Source organism: Megalobrama amblycephala, linkage group LG2, assembly GCF_018812025.1.
Source record: "Megalobrama amblycephala isolate DHTTF-2021 linkage group LG2, ASM1881202v1, whole genome shotgun sequence".
Lineage (NCBI taxonomy): Eukaryota > Metazoa > Chordata > Actinopteri > Cypriniformes > Xenocyprididae > Megalobrama > Megalobrama amblycephala.
In genome coordinates, this window is record NC_063045.1 from 6,444,525 (window position 1) to 6,467,208 (window position 22,684).

The 22,684-nt window shown below is 41.5% G+C and overlaps 2 protein-coding genes across 3 annotated transcripts in view; both read right to left on the reverse strand.

Annotated features, from left to right (window-relative positions):
• Positions 1-22,684, reverse strand: part of LOC125263285 — a 1,003,076-nt gene that overhangs the window by 755,209 nt on the left and 225,183 nt on the right. The gene's annotated exons all lie outside the window — the stretch shown is intronic.
• Positions 8,699-11,535, reverse strand: LOC125263276 (E3 SUMO-protein ligase ZBED1-like). Its single transcript, XM_048182276.1, has 2 exons — positions 10,243-11,535; positions 8,699-9,924 (listed from the first exon to the last, which is right to left on the reverse strand). Exons 1-2 carry the CDS (start codon positions 11,311-11,313, stop codon positions 9,133-9,135), a joined length of 1,863 nt encoding a protein of 620 aa, XP_048038233.1. The 5' UTR covers positions 11,314-11,535; the 3' UTR covers positions 8,699-9,132.

Genomic DNA, 22,684 nt, shown 5'->3' on the forward strand with positions numbered 1-22,684 from the left:
TAGCTGGTCACGAGAACTAAGACTATGTAAACATTCACAGATAGTTTGACTTCCAGTAGGAAGATCAAAGCATTCTGACAGTCTGACAGTATCGCCCATACCTTTACATTATCATAGAGACGAAAGCACAGCAGTATCTTGAGCTTGTCATGCCAAATGGTAAGGAAGTGCAAAAGGTTTATGTCACACACCCCTGAGCTGCCTGCCTTGATCTCCTTAGAATGTCATTGTCTTTACCTTAACATACTAAATACAATATACTTCACCTTAGTAATTCATGTGAGGTGATGTCAGTATGTAGGATCTTAAACAGATTATTAAATTTGTAATCCCACAGGATGAAGCTGCTGAAGTGTCATTCTTAATCACATGTTCAACTACAATTCTTTGTATTTCAGATGGGTTCAACACATCAGAGGAGATGCAAGTAACAGGCTTCTGATTATGTGTAGATTTTGGCACTTTGGGTTGAACAACTGTTGACCGGCTCTATCCGGTTTACCCACCCGTACAACCTTAGTAACCTTTCCATACGTAGCAAAAGATGCCAATAAGTCATCATTAGGATTAGCCCCAGAAAAGTTTAACACACAAAGGGACTTCTGTACATCTACACCAAACATCCTTTCAATATCCATGATACAATGAATATGAAACAAAATACAATGACTTTGTTGGTCTCAAAAAGAACATTTTCAGAACACTTGGATTTGAGCTTAAAATGTCAAATAATAATAACAATCAAAATTGAAGCTGTCAATAAGAATCCTCCTGGCTGTGCTCGGCACTTTCGGGATGTAACCCGTTGTATCACTCTAGTATTCAAATGAACTAATAAGGATGAATGGGCACAGTAGTGTGACAGTATAGTTAACATCTAAGTTCGTAAGGAGGATTTGAGACAGCAATTTCACTACAACTTGTTAAGGAAGAAAAAAATTGTATTAGTACCATCAATTGAAAATAGTTCAAAGTTTGCAAACAGTCACTAAAACTAAAAGGAAATACAATCAGGCCTGTTTGGAATGACCAATAAAAGAAAGGTTTCCCAAAACACTGTTCAGAGTCTTTTCCTTGTGTTACTATTTGTCTTTGTCATTTTGATAAAGTCAGATCCTTCCGGGAAGAAAAAATTTGAAGAAAAATAGAACAAAAAAAAAAGAAGAAAAAAAGGGGGAAAAAAAGTAGAAGTAGTCTTAAACTCAGTTTCACTCAAGGTATCCAAAGTGTATGGCGTGTTGTATTCTCTTATCTGTATCCAGGGATTGATGACAGAATAAGGATGCTGAACATGCTGCAAAGAATGATGCGTTGCGACATCAACTAGGCACTGTAGGCTCGCCGTTCACTCGTCCACGATCGAAGAAGCACACATCAACAGCAAACAAGAGAAGAAGAAAAAAAAACAACAACCTGCATGTAATAAGTTCAAGTTCGTGGGGAAGGAAGAGGACAGCATTGGCTTTGACTGCTGACTGAGCTTTTATTTCAATAACAAGTGTCCAAACAAAAGTCTGTGCAACGCACAACAAATAATCCACATCCACAGATGGGCTTCACTCCAGTACCGATCTCCAGATCAGTCCCAGTGTTTCTCAGTCAGCAGTCCCTCCCTCTCTCACACACTCCTGCTTCTCCTGGTGTTTTATCCTGTCTCCACGCCAATTAATGGAATTAGAAACAGGTGTTCGTGATTTACATTTAACCCGCTCACTCACCATGCGTCTCCCTGAACCATCCGGTCTGCGGCCCTCAAATGCTGCATATGCCGCTGCCAGTCATTACTGAAGATAATAATATCATCCAGATAGGCAGCAGCATATGCACCATGGGGCCGCAAAATTTTATCCATGAGACGCTGAAAGGTGGCCGGTGCCCCGAACAGCCCGAATGGAAGTGTAACGAATTGGTGTAATCCGAACGGCGTCGTGAAAGCTGTCTTTTCTTTGGATAATGGTGACAAGGGGATCTGCCAATATCCCTTTGTTAAGTCCAGTGTCGAATAAAATCGAGCCGTACCGAGCTGGTCAAGCAATTCGTCCACCCGAGGCATTGGATATGCGTTGAATTTCGACACAGCATTCACCTTGCAGTAATCCACACAGAACCGCATTGAGCCGTCTGTTTTGGGAACCAAAACTTTCTTGTGTTCAGGCAATCTATATGGTCGGCTGCGAATCACCACGCCCGGCTCTGTCTCGATGTGGTGCTGAATGAGGTCCGTACGGCCCAGTAGGGGAGAAAACACGTCAGCAAACTCTGCTTGTAATTTAGTCAAATCAGTGAGCTGGGAGGGTGAGAGGTGATCTCCCCCTGGGGCCAGAGCGAGGGATTGTTTTTTTGACATTCACCTCTGGCCCGAGATCATCCTCTCCACTAATCACCGTCGCCAACATCACTGATTCTGCTGGTGGTAAATTTGACGTGCTCCTCTCCTATCGGAACGTATCATCTCATAATCGAGCTCGCCAATTTGCCGTGTAACCTCAAACGGTCCTTGCCACTTTGCAAGTAATTTTGTGGCGTCTGAAGAGAAGCTCAAAGGGGGAAAACCCCGTGGAGGCTTGCGGGACCTCTCGCACCGCGAATAACAGGGTTTCTAACCACTTATCCCAATTTTTGGTGTCCTCTTGAACGAATTTACGAATCACGGATTTAAGAGTGTGGTTAAAACGTTCGACCAGCCCGTCCGTTTGTGGGTGAAACACGCTGGTACGAATCGATTTAACGCACAATAACTCGTAAAGTTCGCATAATGTGCGTGACATAAACGCCGTGCCTTGATCAGTGAGGATTTCTTTCGGAATCCCCACTCGGGAGATTAGACTAAACAGTGCGTCCGCAACACTCTTAGCGGAAATGTTGCGGAGAGCCACTGCTTCGGGGTATCGCGTTGCATAATCCACAATGACTAATGCAAATCGATGCCATCTCGCTGATCGCTCTAATGGCCCGATGAGGACCATACCAATTCTTTAGAAGGGGACCTGCATTAATGGGAGAGGGCGCAAAGGCGCTTTTGGAGTGGCTGGTGGATTTACTAACTGACATTCACGACAAGACACACACCACCTGCGCACGTTCTCGTGAATGCCCGGCCAAAAGAATCGGGTCATGAAGCGATTTAGTGTTGCTGTTTGTACTAAATGCCCAGCCATTGGATTAGAATTAGCCGCTTGGAAAAGCATTTCCCTGCGGCTCTTTGGAACTAACAATTGGGTTGTATCTTCCTTTGTCTGAGTGTCTTGGGTCACTCGATACAACCTATCTTTTATGATCGCAAAATATGGATAAGAAAGCGATGGTACTGACCTTTTCAAAGAGATGTTTTAGCATGTCGTCCTGAGACTGCTCCAGAGGAAAATCATCGCGGTCCGAAAGAATAAGTTTTCTGATTTCTCTCTGTTCCTCTGAAGCTGTACTCACTGGTCCCCAGTTAGTTTCTCCCACCTGCATTCGCGCATCCTTATCCAGCGTCTTTTTCCCCCAAGAGGCATCCGAGCACAAACAACCCAATAATTTGTTAAATGCTGGCCAATTCGTTCCCAGAATTATCGGATGCCGGAGGTGCAGATTAACTGCCACCTCAACGCTATGCTTTTGACCCCTGAATTGAATAACAACTGGCACTATAGGATATTCCACCACATCCCCGTGCACACACCGCACCCTAACCATGTGGCTTGTATCCAATGCCCCGGACGAAATCAGGCTTTGATGAACAGAGGTTTGGTTACAACCCGAGTCCACCAAAACCTAATAGGTACCCCCCTTGATATTCACAGATATTTGGTACCAGCCAGCTTGACCAGGGGCAGCCTGCGGGTCGTCCGGGACCCGGATCATTGTCCCCACCTCAATAACAGGACACCTGTCCACGAAATGCTCCGGGTCCCTGCAACGCCCACAGGCCGGCCCAGACCTACCTGCCGCTCTCGTGGCAGAGAGTGGGTTAAATGGTTGGCGCGGAGAGAGGGGAGAAACAGGAGCAGGGTCCAGCCCGGCAGCAGTCAGTCCCGCCCTCCTGGGCGGGGCTCTAGGTCGGGAAAACTGTCCCTGTCCCGTGTTCCCCCCGGGGCGGAACACGAGGTGGGCCGGGCGGACGAGACCTGGGGAAAGGGACAGGTTGTAATGACTGAGACAAATCAGACACAATTATTGGTTAGTTAACCATTAGTTTTAAGCTCACTCTGGGGTCTGTCCCCATCCCCCGAGAAGTTCTCAGTTACAAGTTTATTGCGGAAATCTGCATCTTCCCTGCATTTTCCACACAGAACAAAGACATTACTGCATTAATTCTATAAATGAACATGCATATTCCCAGGAAATGGTATCTATTATTACTGTGTTGTATTGCAGTCATTGTATTTACATGTTTTATGATTTTTAAGTTTTATGACAGTTAATGTAACTTCCATTATGCCATGTTTAGTGTCTATGGGTTCGTATCGAGCAGATTTAAACGCTTGTATATGCGGTATGTCCATAACTTGTTACAACAGAGATGGCTCGGAGGCAGATGTAAAAGCAAGTAAAGTATATTTATTGATATCAGCAGAGAATCGGGTGAGTATATGGCAATTACTGAAACTTGAGGTGTTGATAGAAGAATGATACTGTCCTTTTGTTGATTGTAGGAAGAGACTGGATGAGCACACTGGAGACTGGAGACAGGGAACACTCACACACAGTTGGAGAAGCACATAAGGAATACTGGAGACTCTGGAGACGTTGGAGACGTTGGAGACAGGTAAGTAGCAAGTAGGAGTCCTTGAGGTAAGTACACATGTAGCTGTGGTACGAACGAGACCGGACAGTGACTGTGTGTGAGTGTGGGGTTTTTAAGGTGGTGGTGATTGTTGTGCTGATGACATGCAGGTGGCGGTGATTAGTACTCCGGTGATTGAGTGCGTGGGTATTGGAGGGAGGTGGAACCTGACGTGTCTGTGACATACCTGTGCAACACATTAGTATTACAAGAATCTTTAATAGTTCTTCTTCAAAACTCAGCCAGTTAATCTTCTTGGTCATAAAAGCCCAGAGGCTCCAAAGTCCATTGGCCCCATCATTCCTAAGAGGTTGGACTTTGACCAGAGGTTAAAAGCCAGCGAACAATGCCACTCCTCCTCTTTTTCCTTGCGTTTTGGATGACTAAACTGAACCCTCTTTGCTGCAGGCCTAGGCCTGCCGCCCTCGGCCTACAACCCAGCCATGTGCTCATCATCCAACATAGAAAAGACTGGCAACAACTTCGGACTGAATCCTCAAGATCTCTCCTCAGATGGCAGAGACAATGCTCCTCAGCCTAAAGGCATCTTGCAAGTATCGTACATTTGAACATTAAACAGCAATTTAGTATCAATGTGTAAAACTTACCTTTGTCAGCAAAGGTGTTTTATTACTGAGGAAACTGATGATTCTCTTCCAGATTGTCTTTGACTTTTTCCTTTAGCTCTAGTAACAGTACCTCTTCCGGTTCAACTCTATCATTACTCATTCTGACCCATGTATGTGTGTGACCCTTTGTTTATGTTATGTTATGTGTTTGTTAGTTTAGTTATGTGTTTGTGAGTTAGTTAATAAAGATTGTGCACGATACATGTTTGGTTCTGACTCTGTCCACTAATAAGTTGCCTCTTAAGTGATTTAGATCCCGATTTAGATACGGTACAATAAGAATATTATTTTTCCATAACCTGGAAATTAACATTTCTTAGAATTAATAAACAATCAACATTGAGTGTTCACTGGACGAACAGGTTAATTGATTGTAATATTAATCTTAATGTAGCTACATCCAAGTAATCCGATTAACGGATTTACATATTCATAATTAATCATAATTAATAATCATAATGAGTTATGAATAATTATTAATATTTCCCCTTTGAGTTAATTTCGCTACATATTTTGGTGGAGAACGAAAGGCATCATTTTAAGCAATTGTTTGCAGATGGACCAGTAATCAATCATGTGTTTTGATAATCTTTATTGACATCTTATACATGCACATACAAATTTCTGATAAAATCAGCAAAACTGGGGCTTGAATGCGCATTCCCTTGAACGGCAGAACGTTCCTAGATGCTATAATGCATATTTAAATTGTACGAAGAAGCTAACCTGAAATTATCGAAGAAATCATAATTTCAGTTGCTAAACGAGTGTAAGACTTTTCTGACGATGGAATCGCAGATTAGCAGCGCATACAAAGGGTATTAGAATAAATTTACCTGAACTTGGGCGAAGAAACCCCCACTTTCAGCTTTAAATGCATAAGTCTTTCTGACAATGGAATCTCAGATTAGCAGCACAAATAAATAAACTACCCTAATCTTGGGCGAAGAAATCCCCACTTTCAGCGGAAAAGCCTTTTTCTTATGACGGAATTCCAGATTAAGTAGCATAAATTTACCTGTGTGACGAAGAAATCTCACTACAGAGTTAGTAATGGTGTTCTGGGCGAGACTCCCCATTTACCGATTAAAGGCCTTTTTACTATTCGTTACGTCACTGTATTCATATTAATGCGCTGGACCGCACATATGAAACACATGCAACGAATTTGTGGTGTAAATTCTATCTTAGCTAACTAGCAATTTGCCACTCTCTGTGAAGTGATGTGTTGTTGTGATTTGTGAGTTATGCGTGACCACACTGGAGTTCTCAGTGCGGGCTTGCAGCACGGTTAGAATTCTGCTCTATTCTGATCGTGTTGCAGGCTGGCATTGGTCCCCTGGCGACGCATGACAACAGAGCGTGGAGAGCAGATACCTCTGAAAGTCTGATAACAGCACCCACATCACAGACTGTTGTGCAAACAACAAACCTCGTGTAACCAAATCTAGCTCTATAGAAATCCTACACGTATACCCTACAAATTAAAACCCTTTAGCTCGACTACAAGCTGCTAGCACCCTGCTAGCACCTAGACGCGTGCAAGCGTGAAGCATTCAAGCCGAAGACTTTATAGACTTTGGGATCCCTTTTAGGAGGGATTTTGATTTGAACTGTTGATGGGAACACAAAGCGTTGTGAAGCTCGGAAGCAAATGAATCAATTGAGTCACAAACGATTCACTGAACCGCCAATTGCGAGTCAGAACAGTAAGCGTAGCGAAGACTTAAAGAGACATCTTTAATAAACCATTCACAAATGTTTTATTGAAGTTGTAATCAATTAAAAGTGATCAACGAATCATCTAATATCCTTAAACATGAGGTTTCTGTTAAGACATGATATTTCAGTAAACTGTAGAGCTTGTTAATGAAAACTGGACTATACCAGATAAACATGACAATACGTCTCTTCTCGTTGTCAAATGCGTCATTTAAATGTGTTAAACACATTTCATATACAAATCAGGTATAGACATGGGTTCATGGGACTTCTAGATGAACCATAGACATTTCAAATCACTTTGAAACCGCTATGATGCATCATGAAGCCTCGTTTACTGAAATCACATGACTAGCAGTTCGACACACGCTCCGAATCACTGGTTCAAGGTAAATGATTCACAGGCATCCAAAGCTTCATAAGGCACGCCTCAAAGGCGCCCATCTCTGGTTTAAACCATTTGTGTGTGTGTGTGTGGTGTCACTCACTGTGTTAGGTCTGAGTATCTCTATCCCGTCAAGTTGAATTTAAATTAAATTTAAAATTTATTTAAATCAATTTGTTCAGTTTCCAATCTCCTAGAGCTACAAGTTTACTCTTTATTTATTTATTTTTTTACCCTATTCCTCTATTTTATTTCCACTTCATTCAAATACTTTGTTAACCTGACTATCCCTATGCAGCCAGGTTGAATTTAGTTAAATTCTAAAATTTAATTAAATCAATTTTGTCTATTTACCTTTCCTTTTGGATTCCTAAATCTATAAGGAAATTCTAAGTTCATTTTTATTTCGACTTTATTCTTCCTCTATGTGTCATTTTATTTCAATATTCTTTTGCTTAAGCCTGAATATCTCTATTTGGCCAAGTTGGTTTTAATTAAACGTAGCATTTAATTCAATCAACTTGGGTATTCACCTTCCCTTTAGGTTCCCTAGAGCTAAAAGGATCTTCTGTTTTTACCCTATTTTTTTTTTTTTTTTTTTTGTTATTTTACCATCACCATCTTCCCTCTTCTTATAGGATTACAGTAGTTCTAGAAACTGTTGTTTCCTTAATGAGGCATAATGAGTTATAGGTTATTACTATCCTAATGTCTATCTCTTAGCTACCCCTCCTCACTCCTTAGTGCCGAGTACATGAAGTACAGTCGCCGTACAGTGCACTTTTGGCTCCGGAAAGGACTAGAAACTCTTCCCGTGTTTCTTTTCCTCTGACCTCAAGGCATCTGGCGTTTCTCTGTTAGCCTAGAGATTAGGTCATTACTTGAACCAGTGACACCTGCTTAACCATATTTCCTAGCAAAACTAAATTGGTAAAAACCTCTTTCCTTTCCTTTCTTTCCCTTTTCTTATTTCATCTTATTTATTTATTTTTTTCTTCTACCAGTTTGTTCTATTCATTTACCTTATGGTGATAATTTCTGGAAAGGAACCATCAGTATTCTGAGTAGGGCTGGGAATCACTGGGTACTTCACGATACGATACGATACGCGATACATTGCTCACGATACGATAATATCACGATATGGTGATAATCAATATATTATCAGTAATAACTCACAATATATCATGTTTTAAGAAATAAAAAGTTTTTTTTTTTTTTTAATTAGTAAAATGAGTCTCCATTTATTTATTTTTGGATGAAACAATAACAAAAACAACTTGTGACTTAGTTGCAACAAAACAGTCACAGACACTATTTTAGTGTAACATTGCTGCAATCAGTAGTAATACTATGTCTTCGACAAACGGTGACACCATTTGGGTGCAAAATAGCTGTAAGGCTGAGGACAGATTCAGTGTAAACAATACTATATGATTGTCCTTCATAAACATGAACAGTGACACTATTAAGTGCAAGAAACATAAACCTTTGGGCTACTGCTTTCAAATAAAAAATAAAATAAATATATCAGGGATAAAGTACATCTAAAATGTACCTAACTTAAAGTGCATCCAAAAATAAACATTTTTCAGAACAAAATAGAAAACAGCTTCATGTGATGTGTTTTATATGTTCATATTTTTCTTGAGAAAGAGGAGTTGGTCAGCATGTTCAGGAGTGAGTGAACTTCTTTGGGCACTGATGATATCTCCTGCAGTTGAAAAGACCCTCTCAGCTGCTACACTGGTCCCAGGAATACACAAATGCATATGGGCCAGCTTGGAAAGGAGAGGGAACACATGTTGCTGAGATTTCCACCACAACAGTGGATCTTCAGTGAGAGGCAGAGAAGGAGCATCTTGATATTGTTTTATCTCCTTCTCTGCAATTGAGGTTGCTGATGTAGAGACATAAGAGGTCTTCTTGAAGGTCTGACCAAGAAGATCAACAAGTGCAGACTTTCTTTTCTTTGCTGTGCAGGTCTCCTCTTCCTCTAAATCCCCCTGAACATCACCACAAGGCACTGGATCATCCTCTTTTAAAGCTGCAGCTTTTGACTGTAGTTTTGCATAAGTGTCTTGCACTTCTTCAGGTGACAGAAATAAAAGGGATTTAAATCTAGGGTCCAGGGCTGAGGACATGCGTAGGAGATCTTTTTCCACCTCTGACTGATATCTCTTTGAAAGGTCTTGATTGATGGCTCCCTTAATCTCTCGAACCAGAGGGGAATCTTCTTCAGTGCTGGTTGTGTCTCGCAGCAGTTGGGCATGAAGAGGAGCAACCACTGAAATGGTGGGATTCTTTTCCTCACACATGATATTTGTTGCCACAAGCATTGGTCTGGATGCTTCCACCATCTCTTCAGCACTTGAGATGTCATTCTCTGTCAGAGCACAGTCAGTCACATTCTTTCTCACCTTAAGAAAAAAAAAAGAAAGAAAAAAAAGGCAAAATACAATTTATTAATAAAATGTATATAATTATTGTTCTTTATTTTAAAGCAAATAAAGCATGAACTGTATGATGTAATCTAATGTTTTTATTTGGAGTTTATATATACAGTATATACCTTTTTAATATGTATAAAGTATTTATTCATTGTTTATTCATTGTATCAAGCAAGTTTATATCATATGAATTAGTATTTATTTACAAACTTATTAATTGTATACGATAAATTATTCACATTTATTACACATATAGATTACAACTTCTACATTGCAAACTTTTCTTACCTCTGGTGATAAGAGGGCAGCACAGACAGCTGGCTGTTGCTCAAGAAACCTGGAGATCATCTCATAGGCACTATTCCAACGAACAGGCATGTCCGTGATGAGCTTGTGAAGGGGGAGGCCAAGGAGTTCCTGGTTTCTTTTCAGTGCTTCTGCTCCAGTTGTGCTTCGATGAAAGAATGTTGAGATCCTCCTAACTTTGACAAGTACCTTGGTAACAGCAGCTATTTTCAGCGCACGTTGGGATGCAAGATTTAAAACATGAGCAAAACATCTAACATGTTGGTATCCTGTTAAGTCCATTGCTACACGCATGTTTGATGCATTGTCGGTGACAACCACTGGCTTCTTAGCGTCAAGATTCCACTCCCCCACTGCGGCTTTCAGTACATCGGCAATGTGTGCCCCAGTGTGCGTTTCGTGCATTGCTCGGGTTTGCAGGACATATGACTTAATTTCCCAGTCTTCGTTTATAAAATGTACAGTGACCGTTATGTAGGACTCTGTGGCTCTCGATGTCCATCCGTCACACGTGAGCCCCACTCTTTCCGCCGACTTGAGTGCCGACTCAACTTTAGCCCTGGTCTGGTCATAAAGTGCAGGAATCATTTTTTCAGCAAAATATTTCCGAGAGGGAATATCAAAGCGTGGCTCTAAGATATTCATTAAAAAGCAGAACCCTTCGTTCTCCACCTCGCTGTAGGGACGGAGCCCTTTACACATATAAACAGCGATCCCATTTGTGATTGACTTTGCCCTAGCAGAACAAGGTGGTAGCTTTGCCTGGAAAAGGGTGTTTACGCCGGGGTGTGTCGGCTTTGAGCCAGCACCAACCACGGCTTTCTCACAGAGCTCCGGGTGATGCCGCGTGAGGTGGCTGTGCATGTTGGTCGTGTTTCCCGTGTAGCGGACTTTTGCAAAGCAGTTCTTGCATATTGCGTAGTCCTTTTCTAGCTTTGCCCCGTCCGCACTGTTATAAAATCCAAAGTAAGTCCACACTTTGGATTTAAATGTTGCTGGAGCGTCCTTTAACTTCTTGCTCTCACTTCTACTTTTCTCGCTTGACTCCGCCATTTCAAGTGTGTGTACGTCTTCTTTTACGCTCACAACACAACAGCCAAACTCGCAACGCGCGCCCCCTATCTACTTCTGGAGAAGGGTCAAGGGATAATGAATACTAATAGAGCGTTTTATAACGGCTTTTAAGATCAATACTTGGCAAGAGCGCATCGAGAATCGATCGCGGGAGAAAATATCGCGATATATTGCCATATCGATATTTTGGCGCACCCCTAATTCTAAGTAATAGTTTAATGACGTGTACCAGCCCCGTCATCAGTCAACACAGCTTACAGCCATCATCCAAGATAGTTAAACCCCTTAGTCTCATACCAGCTTCCCCCACTTCAGCCATTCACTCCTTACATGGCCCACATAGCTGTACGAACTTGCATTTGCCTGTGCCATCTCTCTCTCATGTCCCCATAAGTGTGTCAGTCTGCCCAGGACATCCAGCCCTGCCATCCAGGACCCCCTGGAGACCCAGCGGAACAATGTGATGGTTGCCCTTCAGCCAAAGCAGTCAATGACCTGCAACCGCAGAGCAAGGGACAGCGAGATCGGCAGCACCAGCGGACACTTGACACCTGGCCTGAGCCACAAAGAGCTTCATTTTCTCCTTAGCCCATGCTCATACGGGCTTCCAACAGGAGGTCATTGAACGAACGCTGCAAGTCACGAGTTCCATAGAGAACCAACTCACTCAGCAGGAGAAGGCACAGGACAGATGCAAGGACCATGACAGAGCAGAGCAACTGACGGAAGTCACCACTCTTCAGGAGTGAAGGTCATCTGCATGCAGAATTGAAAGCCAAACAATGACTCCACAATTCAGCAGCGTGAGAGACAAACACATTGTGGTCTGAAAAGAACTGAGACAGACCGAACAACTACAAATGGACCACACAAGGAACCTGCAACCTGATGGACTTCACAGCAGCTGCAGCAGCAGCAAAAGCTCCCCCAGCCCTGCACAAAGAGGGGAGGGGCCAGAGCCTGCAACTTAGAAGACCACAGCGCCAATGCCAACATAAGAGACATTCCCTTTTGCCCAAAGTCCCTGACTGGTGTGACCCACCAAGACAGGCTCTCTGTTCTGGATCACACCCCACCAGATTCACTATGATTTTTGACTTAACAGCCAGAAAAACTCCAATCAGACTATCAGCAGCTGAAGCCAATCTGCATAAAGGATTTCTCAGACCCAGAAGCCTGAATGCAGATTGAGTGCTGCCCCCGACACCAAGCAGGGCAGATCTGAAAGTCCCAAGGTTACTGCCACAGACTCAGACAAACCTGGAATGAATGGAGGACACCAACAGGACCTTTACCTCTTACACCAGTTAGTCACCTTTTTGGACAGCACAACCTGCTCTCACACAATGCTATTCATGTGACCTAACACAGAAGGCCTGTAACACACAAGGCCCCTCAAAAGGGTTCTCAAGCCCCAATGACTTTGAACTGCAAACACAGTGCCTTCCACATAGCTTCTACAAGGTTCCTAGTTAGCATAATGCATAAAGCACATTGTACATTGATTTCCATGACAACGACTTGTCAAATTTTGTTAATTTACAACAGTTGCTTCAATTTTATGAGCCAGGTACAAAAGTAATCTGAACGATTGCTATGGCATAATTTTGAGCACCACTAATGAACACAATCCAATAGGAAAGCTCTCCTCTTTCTCTCCCTTTCTCTCTTCCATTCGTTCAGAGGTCGAGCCTGTTGTGAGCCATCAGTAAGTTCTGATAAATAATTTGACATTAAGAACAATCTTAAGTCATTTATTAACCTAGCTGTATTTTATACACCTAACTGCACACTGTGCCTTCAGCTCCAAACTCTGTTTGATCTTGCATTAGTCCCTTGCCCTTACTCTCACCACAAGTGTGCCAAAATGTTGCAGAATGCTCAGCCTAACTGCCCAGATGGCAGACTAAAGGACTGGCTAAGTGTCGTGAGGAACACCCTCCTTACCAGGGCTGCTGATCACTTGCAGCACCAGAGCCAAAAGCAACTGGACAACGATGGGAGTGAAGTAAAGGCAGATTACTCCAACCAGAGGTATGATCACAAAGATCTGGCTGAAGCCAACTTCTTCCTGGCCCACGACCTCACATGTTTGAAACAGGAGGTAAACAACCTCAAATTCCAGATCGCAGGATCTCACAAGGAGCTGACATATGCTAAAAACCGCACAGACCAGCTAGAAAGGGGGGACTCAGGACAGAGACAATGTCCCTGGCAGGAGAAAATCCACAGACTTCAAAATGCTCTGTCAGCTGAAAAGACAGCCAGCGAGTACCTGAAAAAAGGAAAAGGAACTTTTTCACAAAGAGTCGCTGTTAAAAACAGCAAATTCTGAACGCCAGAATCAGGGCCTGTAAATATCACCTGGATGTGTCCAGATCTGGTACCGAAGCTCTGACCAAGCAGCTTGACAACACCAAAGATGAACTTGACATGACCCAAAGAGAACTGAGACACTCTTACCCGCAGCAGAAAGAACCACGGCAGGAGAGACATCGCTCTCACCCACATGGAATCAGCAGAAGGGCCTCCAGTAGCCAAAGCCTTCTACTGGACACCTTACCTGCTCATGTCCTGAAATCCTCTGCAGTCGCAGGAGGAGAAGGATTAATTCAGATGAACCCTGAAATGGCACATGAAGTGACACTCAGAGACTTCCAGCAACAACCTCCTCGTCCATTACCCAGCAGCCACCCAGAGGCTGCTCAAGGGCAACTGGAAATGCCTGCATCGAACCTGTAGGAGCTTCTAACACTAGTAAGAGAGCTCCCTGAACAGCACTTACCTGAGGAGTGCTCAGAAACACAAACTTCTGACCACTCGCACAACACCACTCAGACCTGCTCAAGTTGGCGCCGCCACAAGAGCAGCGGGACACAATAAACTTCAGACTCCTTCTGTCATCAACCCCAAATCAGTCCTAAACACTCTTCACACTACAACTTCCATAACCTCTTTTTGCAACCACCTGCTTCACGGGTGTCCAAATGACAGGTGACACACTGTCAAGGCACCTGATACCTCGACACCTGCTGAGCAAGACCTGAACCTTGCCACCAGCAAACGTCTCGCCCGCACTAACTGACTTTAGGGTGACAGGTGTCACACCGTCAAGGCACTGGATGCCTCGATTCCTGCAGCACCAGCTCAGAGAACTTAGCTTGCCCACTGTCTGCATCAACCGCCATGGAACGACCACCACTCCAGGAGACACATACAACCAGGGCCCATCACAGCCTTCCAGTCTTGTGTGACAAATCAGACACAATTATTGGTTAGTTAACCAATAGTTTTAAGCGCACTCTGGGGTCTGTCCCCATCCCCCGAGAAGTTCTCAGTTACAAGTTTATTGCGCCGAGGAATGTGCTTGCCACATTGAGAGCAGAGAAGAGACACAGGAAAACTGCATCTTCCTTGCATTTTCCACACAGAACAAAGACGTTACTGCATTAATTCTATAAATGAACATGCATATTCCCAGGAAATGGTATCTATTATTACTGTGTTGTATTGCAGTCATTGTATTTACATGTTTTATGATTTTTAAGTTTTATGACAGTTAATGTAACTTCCATTATGCCATGTTTAGTGTCTATGGGTTCGTATCGAGCAGATTTAAACGCTTATATATGCGGTATGTCCATACCTGTGCAACACATTAGTATGACAAGAATCTTTAATAGTTCTTCTTCAAAACTCAGCCAGTTAATCTTCTTGGTCATAAAAGCCCCGACAAGTTGTGTTGTCACCTGGAAATACAACATCTTCATTGGCCCCATCATTCCTTAGAGGTTGGACTTTGACCAGAGGTTAAAAGCCAGCGAACAATGCCACTCCTCCTCTTTTTCCTTGCGTTTTGGAAGACTAAACTGAACCCTCTTTGCCGCAGGCCTAAGCTTTGTAGGCCTAGGCCTGCCGCCCTTGGCCTACAACCCAGCCATGTGCTCATCATCCAACATAGAAAAGACTGGCAACAACTTCGGACTGAATCCTCAAGATCTCTCCTCAGATGGCAGAGCCGATGCGCCTCAGCCTAAAGGCATCTTGTAAATATCGTACATTTGAACACTAAACAGCAATTTAGTATCGATGTGTAAAACTTACCTTTGTCAGCAAAGGTGTTTTATTACTGAGGAAACTGATGATTCTCTTCCAGATTGTCTTTGACTTTTTCCTTTAGCTCTAGTAACAGTACCTCTTCCGGTTCAACTCTATCATTACTCATTCTGACCTACGTATGTGTGTGACCCTTTGTGTATGTTATGTTATGTGTTTGTTAGTTTAGTTATGTGTTTGTGAGTTAGTTAATAAAGATTGTGCATGTAGTATATGCGGGTGCATATAGACTATTTAAGTAAATACATCTGTGATTATTAATGCTTGCCTTGCCAAAACTTGAGAGCCCTGAGTCACAGTGGTCTCCTCTCATGCTTTACGAATAAAAACCCACGTATGATAGTGCACGATACATGTTTGGTTCTGACTCTGTCCGGTAATAAGTTGCCTCTTAAGTGATTTAGATCCCGATTTAGATACGGTACAATAAGAATGTTATTTTTCCATAACCTGGAAATTAAAATGTTTTAGAATTAATAAACAATCAACACTGAGTGTTCACTGGACGAACAGGTTAATTGATTATAATATTAATCTTAATGTAGCTACATCCAAGTAATCCGATTAACGGATTTACATATTCATAATTAATCATAATTAATAATCATAATGAGTTATGAATAATTATTAATGTTTCCCCTTTGAGTTAATTTCGCTATAAGGTCTAGAGAGAGAGAGGGGAAGAGAGGGAGAGAGAGAGATAGATGGTAATGGTTCGCCGACCCCTGGGCACGCCACCATATGGTCCTCCGCCAGATGGATGGCCAAATCCAGCGACGTGGGCCGGTGGCACTGGACCCACTCAGCAGCTTTCTTCGGGAGCCGAGTGGTAAACTATTCCATTACCACCCGATCGATAACTTGCTCCACGTTGCTTCCGTCAGCCAGCAGCCATTTTCAGTAGGAGTCCCGGAGCTGTTGGGCCATCACGAATGGCCGGCCGGACTCCCCCAGCCCCAAGGAGTGGAAGCGCTGGCAGTGTTGTTCCGGGGTCCGGCCGACGCGCTGGAGGATGGCCTGCTTGAGGTTTGGTCTATGTTGGTCTATGGTCTATAGAAGAAAATAAACACAACCCTAGGTATTTGTTTGATACAGTGGCTAAATTAACAAGAAATAAAGCTTCAACTTCTGATGTTTCCAAAGAGCACAGCAGTAATGACTTTATGAACTTCTTTAATTGCAAGATTGATAATATTAGAGAGAAAATTATAACCATGCAACCGTCTACTACAGTATCGTGTCAGACCTTGCATTGTAGTGTCCCTGAGGAAAAATTCATTTCATTTACTGCTTTAGGAGAGGAAGAATTGTCTAAACTTGTTAAATCATCAAAATCAACAACATGTATGTTAGACCCTATACCAACTAAGCTATTGAAAGAGATGCTTCCAGAAGTCATAGATCCCCTTCTTAATATTGTTAATTCATCTTTGTCATTAGGATACGTACCAAAAACTTTTAAGCTGGCTATTATTAAACCTATTATTAAAAAACCACAACTAGATCCTAAAGAATTAGTCAATTATAGGCCAATCTCAAATCTTACTTTTCTGTCAAAAATACTAGAAAAGGCAGTTTCATCACAACTATGTTCCTTTTTAGAAAGAAATAATATCTGTGAGGATTTCCAGTCAGGATTTAGACCGTACCATAGTACTGAGACTGCTCTCGTCAGAGTTACTAATGATTTGCTCTTATCATCAGATCATGGTTGTATCTCTCTATTAGTGTTACTGGATCTTAGTGCTGCATTTGACACTATTGATCACAATATTCTCTTAAATAGACTTGAAAACTATGTTGGCATTAGTGGAATTGCATTGGCATGGTTCAAATCATACTTATCTGACCGTTATCAGTTTGTAGTAGTAAATGATGAGATGTCATATCGATCACAAGTTAAATATGGAGTACCGCAAGGCTCAGTACTAGGACCGTTGCTTTTCACTCTGTACATGCTACCCTTGGGAGATATCATTAGGAAGCATGGCGTTAGTTTTCACTGTTACACTGATGATACTCAGCTCTATATTTCTTCGCGCCCTGACAAAACTTACCAATTCACAAAATTAACAGAATGTATAGCTGATATAAAAAACTGGATGACCAGTAATTTCCTACTACTAAATTCAGAAAAAACAGAGATTCTAATTTTTGGACCGAAAACTTCTTCACGTAATAACCTAGAATACTGTCTAACACTTGATGGCTGCTCTGTTAAGTCTTCGTCGTCAGCTAGGAACCTGGGTGTGCTCTTTGATACCAATCTTTCATTTAAAGGCCATGTTAGTAGCATCTGTAAAAACGCATTCTTCCATCTTAAAAATATATCTAAACTACGGCATATGCTCTCAATGAAGAATGCAGAACAGTTAGTTTATGCGTTCATGACCTCGAGGTTAGATTACTGTAACGCTCTACTGGGTGGTTGTTCCGCTCGCTTGATAAATAAACTACAGCTCGTACAAAATGCAGCAGCTAGAGTTCTTACTAGAACTAGGAAGTATGACCATATTAGCCCAGTTCTGTCGTCACTGCATTGGCTTCCTGTTAAACATCGTATAGATTTTAAAATCTTGTTAATTACTTACAAAGCACTAAATGGTTTAGCCCCCCAGTACCTAAGCGAGCTCTTAATGCATTATAGTCCTTCACGTTTATTGCGATCTCAGAATTCAGGCCAGCTGATAATACCTAGAATATCAAAATCAACCGCAGGTGGTAGATCCTTCTCCTATTTGGCACCTAAACTCTAGAACAATCTTCCTAGCATTGTTTGGGATGCAGACACACTCTGTCAGTTTAAATCTAGACTAAAAACGCATCTCTTTAACCTGGCATACACATAACACATTATAAATTTATATTTTCAAATCCATTAACCCCTTAAGACTGGATGGAGCGTCGGCGCTCCCATTTGCGTGTCTCTCTTTAAAAGCCAATAAAAATTGAACCCATATAGGTAGCACAAAAATTCTTTTTGCATACAAAACCAGAGACTTTAAACTTTCATATCAAGCCTCCACCATGCTTCTGTTGCGTTGTTTTCACCCTCTAATGAGTCTGAGTAATATGCGTTTACAACAAAAATAGCACAGCCGCTAATTGAATACAAGTATGTATATTTCACGTGCTCATAACTTCATGAAAAATGCACAGATCATAAAAAATTGCACATCAATATTTAAAGCAGATTCTCAAGATTAAAATGAATCCAAAATCAATATAATATATTGCGTTGATCACAAGATATTACTCACGGAATGATTTAACATACTTGGCTAAAAACATGTCTCTCATCTCTCCGGGATGCAGTGTGTATCCAATGTTCCCGGACCCATCCATGTTTGTTTTCCAATGTGGAATAACACATAATAGATAGGGGTGTAACGATACGCTCAGGTCACGATACGGTACGTATCTCGATACGGAGTTCACGATACGATACGTATCACGATATTTTGAACAAAATGAAACTGAAATTCAAACAAGATTTATTAAAAAAACATGAACAAATTTCAATAATTTTCCTTGTTGTACATACAAGATCACATTTCAATAAAATAAATAAATATAAAATTTTAATAAAAACCTTCTGTATTCAAATTAACAGTTGAATAGGGCTGTCTGTCACTGAAAAAAATGTTAAATTTAACATGAACTTAGAATTATGAATAGGGACCGTTCACATATCGCGTCTAAAAACGCGTGGAAGGTGCGGCCGCCCCGCTTCTCCTTCTTTCCAAAGCGCTTGCGCTCCCGTGGCGTCGGTCGTTGCTATGCAACCATGAACTGAGCTCTCCAAGAGGATCAGGATGTTTCTGCAAAGGATAAATGATTTCTAGCCCTTGCATTAGTTTTACTACGAGATATATTGATGGAGATAAGATATAAAAACCACCATGTACAGCTATGATCAGCTGTTCGGCTGAGCTTTTGATGTTTTGTTACGGAAAGGCCATAGCTGATCGGTTGATTCTTGTCACACGACCTGCGGTGCGCTTGCGGCATTCTGAGAAGTTGAGAATTGCATGCGCGTCGCGACCGCGTTGATCCCATTATGAGCGCGCCTGCCGCGCGGCTACATTTGAAAATAATAACTGACTTGCACGCGGAAAAGATGCAATATGTGAACGGCCCCACAGAACTTCTTAAAGCAAAGCATCGCAAGCGTCTTTTGCTTTTCTGTGAGCACAGCTGTTGCTGTGCACTGCGGTGAAAGAAAGCCACGACTTTTCTCACGCGACCATGCAAGAGACTGACATGAGAAACGTTTAAACCTGCTTGCAAGATTCAATGTGTGCCCGAAACACTTACTGAACTAGAGAGCTGATTGAGACACACCATCTACGATAAATCGTTACACCCCTAATACTTATAGTAATTTAAAAATGTGGTAGCATTGGATCTGGACAGGAAGGATAACTCTGGGAGTTGGAAGGGGTGTGTCGCGATTCTGCCTTCTCACATCGCGATACAGGTTCGTGGACCTGCGTATCGCGATTTCGGTTTCATATCGCATCCCAGCTAACCAAAATACGTGACTGTTACGTAACTGCAACGTAATTTGGTGACCAAACTTTCGTCGTGGCGACGTAACTAGTTACGTCGTGGCAACCGGAAAAGTGAAAGGTGCCTATACGTCGCCACAACGTAACTTTGTGACGTTGCCAGTTAGTAACTGCGACGTCGTGGCAACGTTGTGTATCAATAGTTGTGTGTTGGTCATCAGTTGGTAATTCTTATATTTATTTATTTTTCTATGGGCGGACATGCAGTAGTTTAACCTAATTTATGTCCTCATTTGCCCAAACTAATGTAAAGGCTATTCCAACAGCTGTGAACGATGAATGCAGACTCGAAATGAATTCAATTCATTTATTTTGAAAAACACACAGAACATGAACAAAACTCCAAATAAAAATAATAAAATACACTCAAACTATAAATAATAACATATAGCCTACAGTGAAACATAAAATAAAAGCATTCAAGACGTTTTGCTCTCAGTATCATTAAAAAAATATGCTATGCTAACGTAACATTTTGCTAACATATATTTCAGACGATCAAGGAAATCACAGAGGTAAAAATATTAACAAAAGTACTTAAAGTAGACTGTGGGTAATGTTACTTAACCAATCTGACGCAGTTGTTGAACTTTATTGCTATAAAACTGACGAGAAACACAGAGAAACGTCAACGCTGTCCTCTCCAGCAGCTTGAATGTTTTCTCGGTTGCCATGGCAACTCTAACGGCCACCTGCACTAACGTAAACATAACAATAAAAAAAGGTTTTGCGTCTTTCCAAAGTTAACTTTATACATTTTTATAAAAGCCATTTATTCGTTGTCACCTCGGAAAAATAAACTCTTCTCTCAGAAAAATTAACTTTACACTCATATCAACATACTGTGGGCACGCGCGCACTCCATTTGTGGAGGCGCGCGCTGTATGTCACGTCACTATAAAAAGCAGTCATCCATACTCTGATTTGGTGAAAAGAAACATTTTTTTTTTCTTAAGGGACATTTCAGTCTTGTGTCTGACATTTAATTACACGTTTTATATTGTAAATTCTGGTAATAATAACATATAAAGAATGTGTAAATGATGGTAATGAAATTACGAGCACATGACGTTGCTGTTACGTTGCCAGTAAGTCATGGAATGACCATTATATTACGAATAGAGGACGTATCTGGAACGTCCTTGGTAATCTTGTAACGTTAGGAGAACGTACTGACGACGTTGTGATATGGTAATTTGATGGTAATATTATTACGGGCATACAACGTTGTAGTTACGTTACTAGTAAGTCATGGAATTACCAATATATTACGAATAGAGGACGTATCTGGAACGTCCTTGGTAATCTTATAACGTTAGGAGAACGTACTGACGACGTTCTGAGATGGTAATCTGAAGGTAATGAAATTACTGGCATGCGACGTCGTAGTTACGTTGTCAGTTAGTAAGTCATGACATTACCAAAAAGTACGAATACATTACGTTACTGTTACGTCGTGTGTTAGCTGGGATATCGTTACAGCCCTAATAATAGATATCATTTTAAAGCTTAGAATCTCATCTTTTTAATGCATCTAACCATTTTGAAAAACTCCTAACGAGTGCTGAGAAGCACCTCTAAACCGGAGTTTACCGCCCGTTGGCGCCACCTGGCTGCGGAAAAAATGAACAACAATTTTTCAAACTATTCTTTATGCTATCAACACGAAATTTGAACCAGCTCACATATAGGAGAGCATCACCAAAAAAGAATTTTTTAGCGATCTTATTGTGTTCCTGAGTTATTCCATGTCAAATAATAAAAAAGAAAAATTATTTTAAAAAAATTATATATATTTTTTTGTCTTTTATCAGCTGTTTCTCAGCAAGAAAATATCCAAATGTAATGTAATTTATATTTTCTTAAAATTTAAAATGTTTTCTATCAAATGATACCTACCTTTTGACTCTCCTTGCTAGAATTTTGGAGTTATGAGTCTTTACTTTTGTGTGTGTCGCTCAGAAAAAAAAACTCTAAAAAAGCCTTCAGGTCTTAAAGGGTTAAAGGATTATTAGGCTGCATAAATTAGTTCAGCCGGAACCGGGAACACTTCCTATAACACCAGATGTACTCGTTACATCAGAAAAAGAATGGCATCTACGCTAATATTAGTCTTTCTGTTTATCCCGAGGTTTACCGTAGTCAACCGGATTCGGGCCGTATCCAGATGAGACCGAGGACCGGCGCCTTGATACGACCACAACGCAGCCCTGAAGTATCAGCAGAGATCGAGTCGACTAGATCATCCATTGTGAAGGCCTCATCGACACGACAGCCAGTGCCACAGTTTCCTCAAAATTATAATCACGATTATTAAGTACATTTATTCTATCAAAAAGAGTAATGTAATTATGGCTATTTTGCAAGTTCTTTACCAACCTACAATTCACCCAAAAGGCCTGTAGGTGGCACAACGACTTAATTTAACCAACTATGATAACTTCGTTAGATGGTAAATCAATACAAAACATGGTTTTGGTGAGCGCTTTGTAATATATATTCACATTAGATTTTAAAGCAACAAAATTCGTTTGCAATAAGACAAACCAGATTCAAATTGCCCGGCAAATTTGTAAAGCAAAGAACAATCATTTCTAGCTGATCAACATTATGAAAACTGGTGAAACCTTTAGGTACTTCAAAAGATAAAACAGCGAAACTCC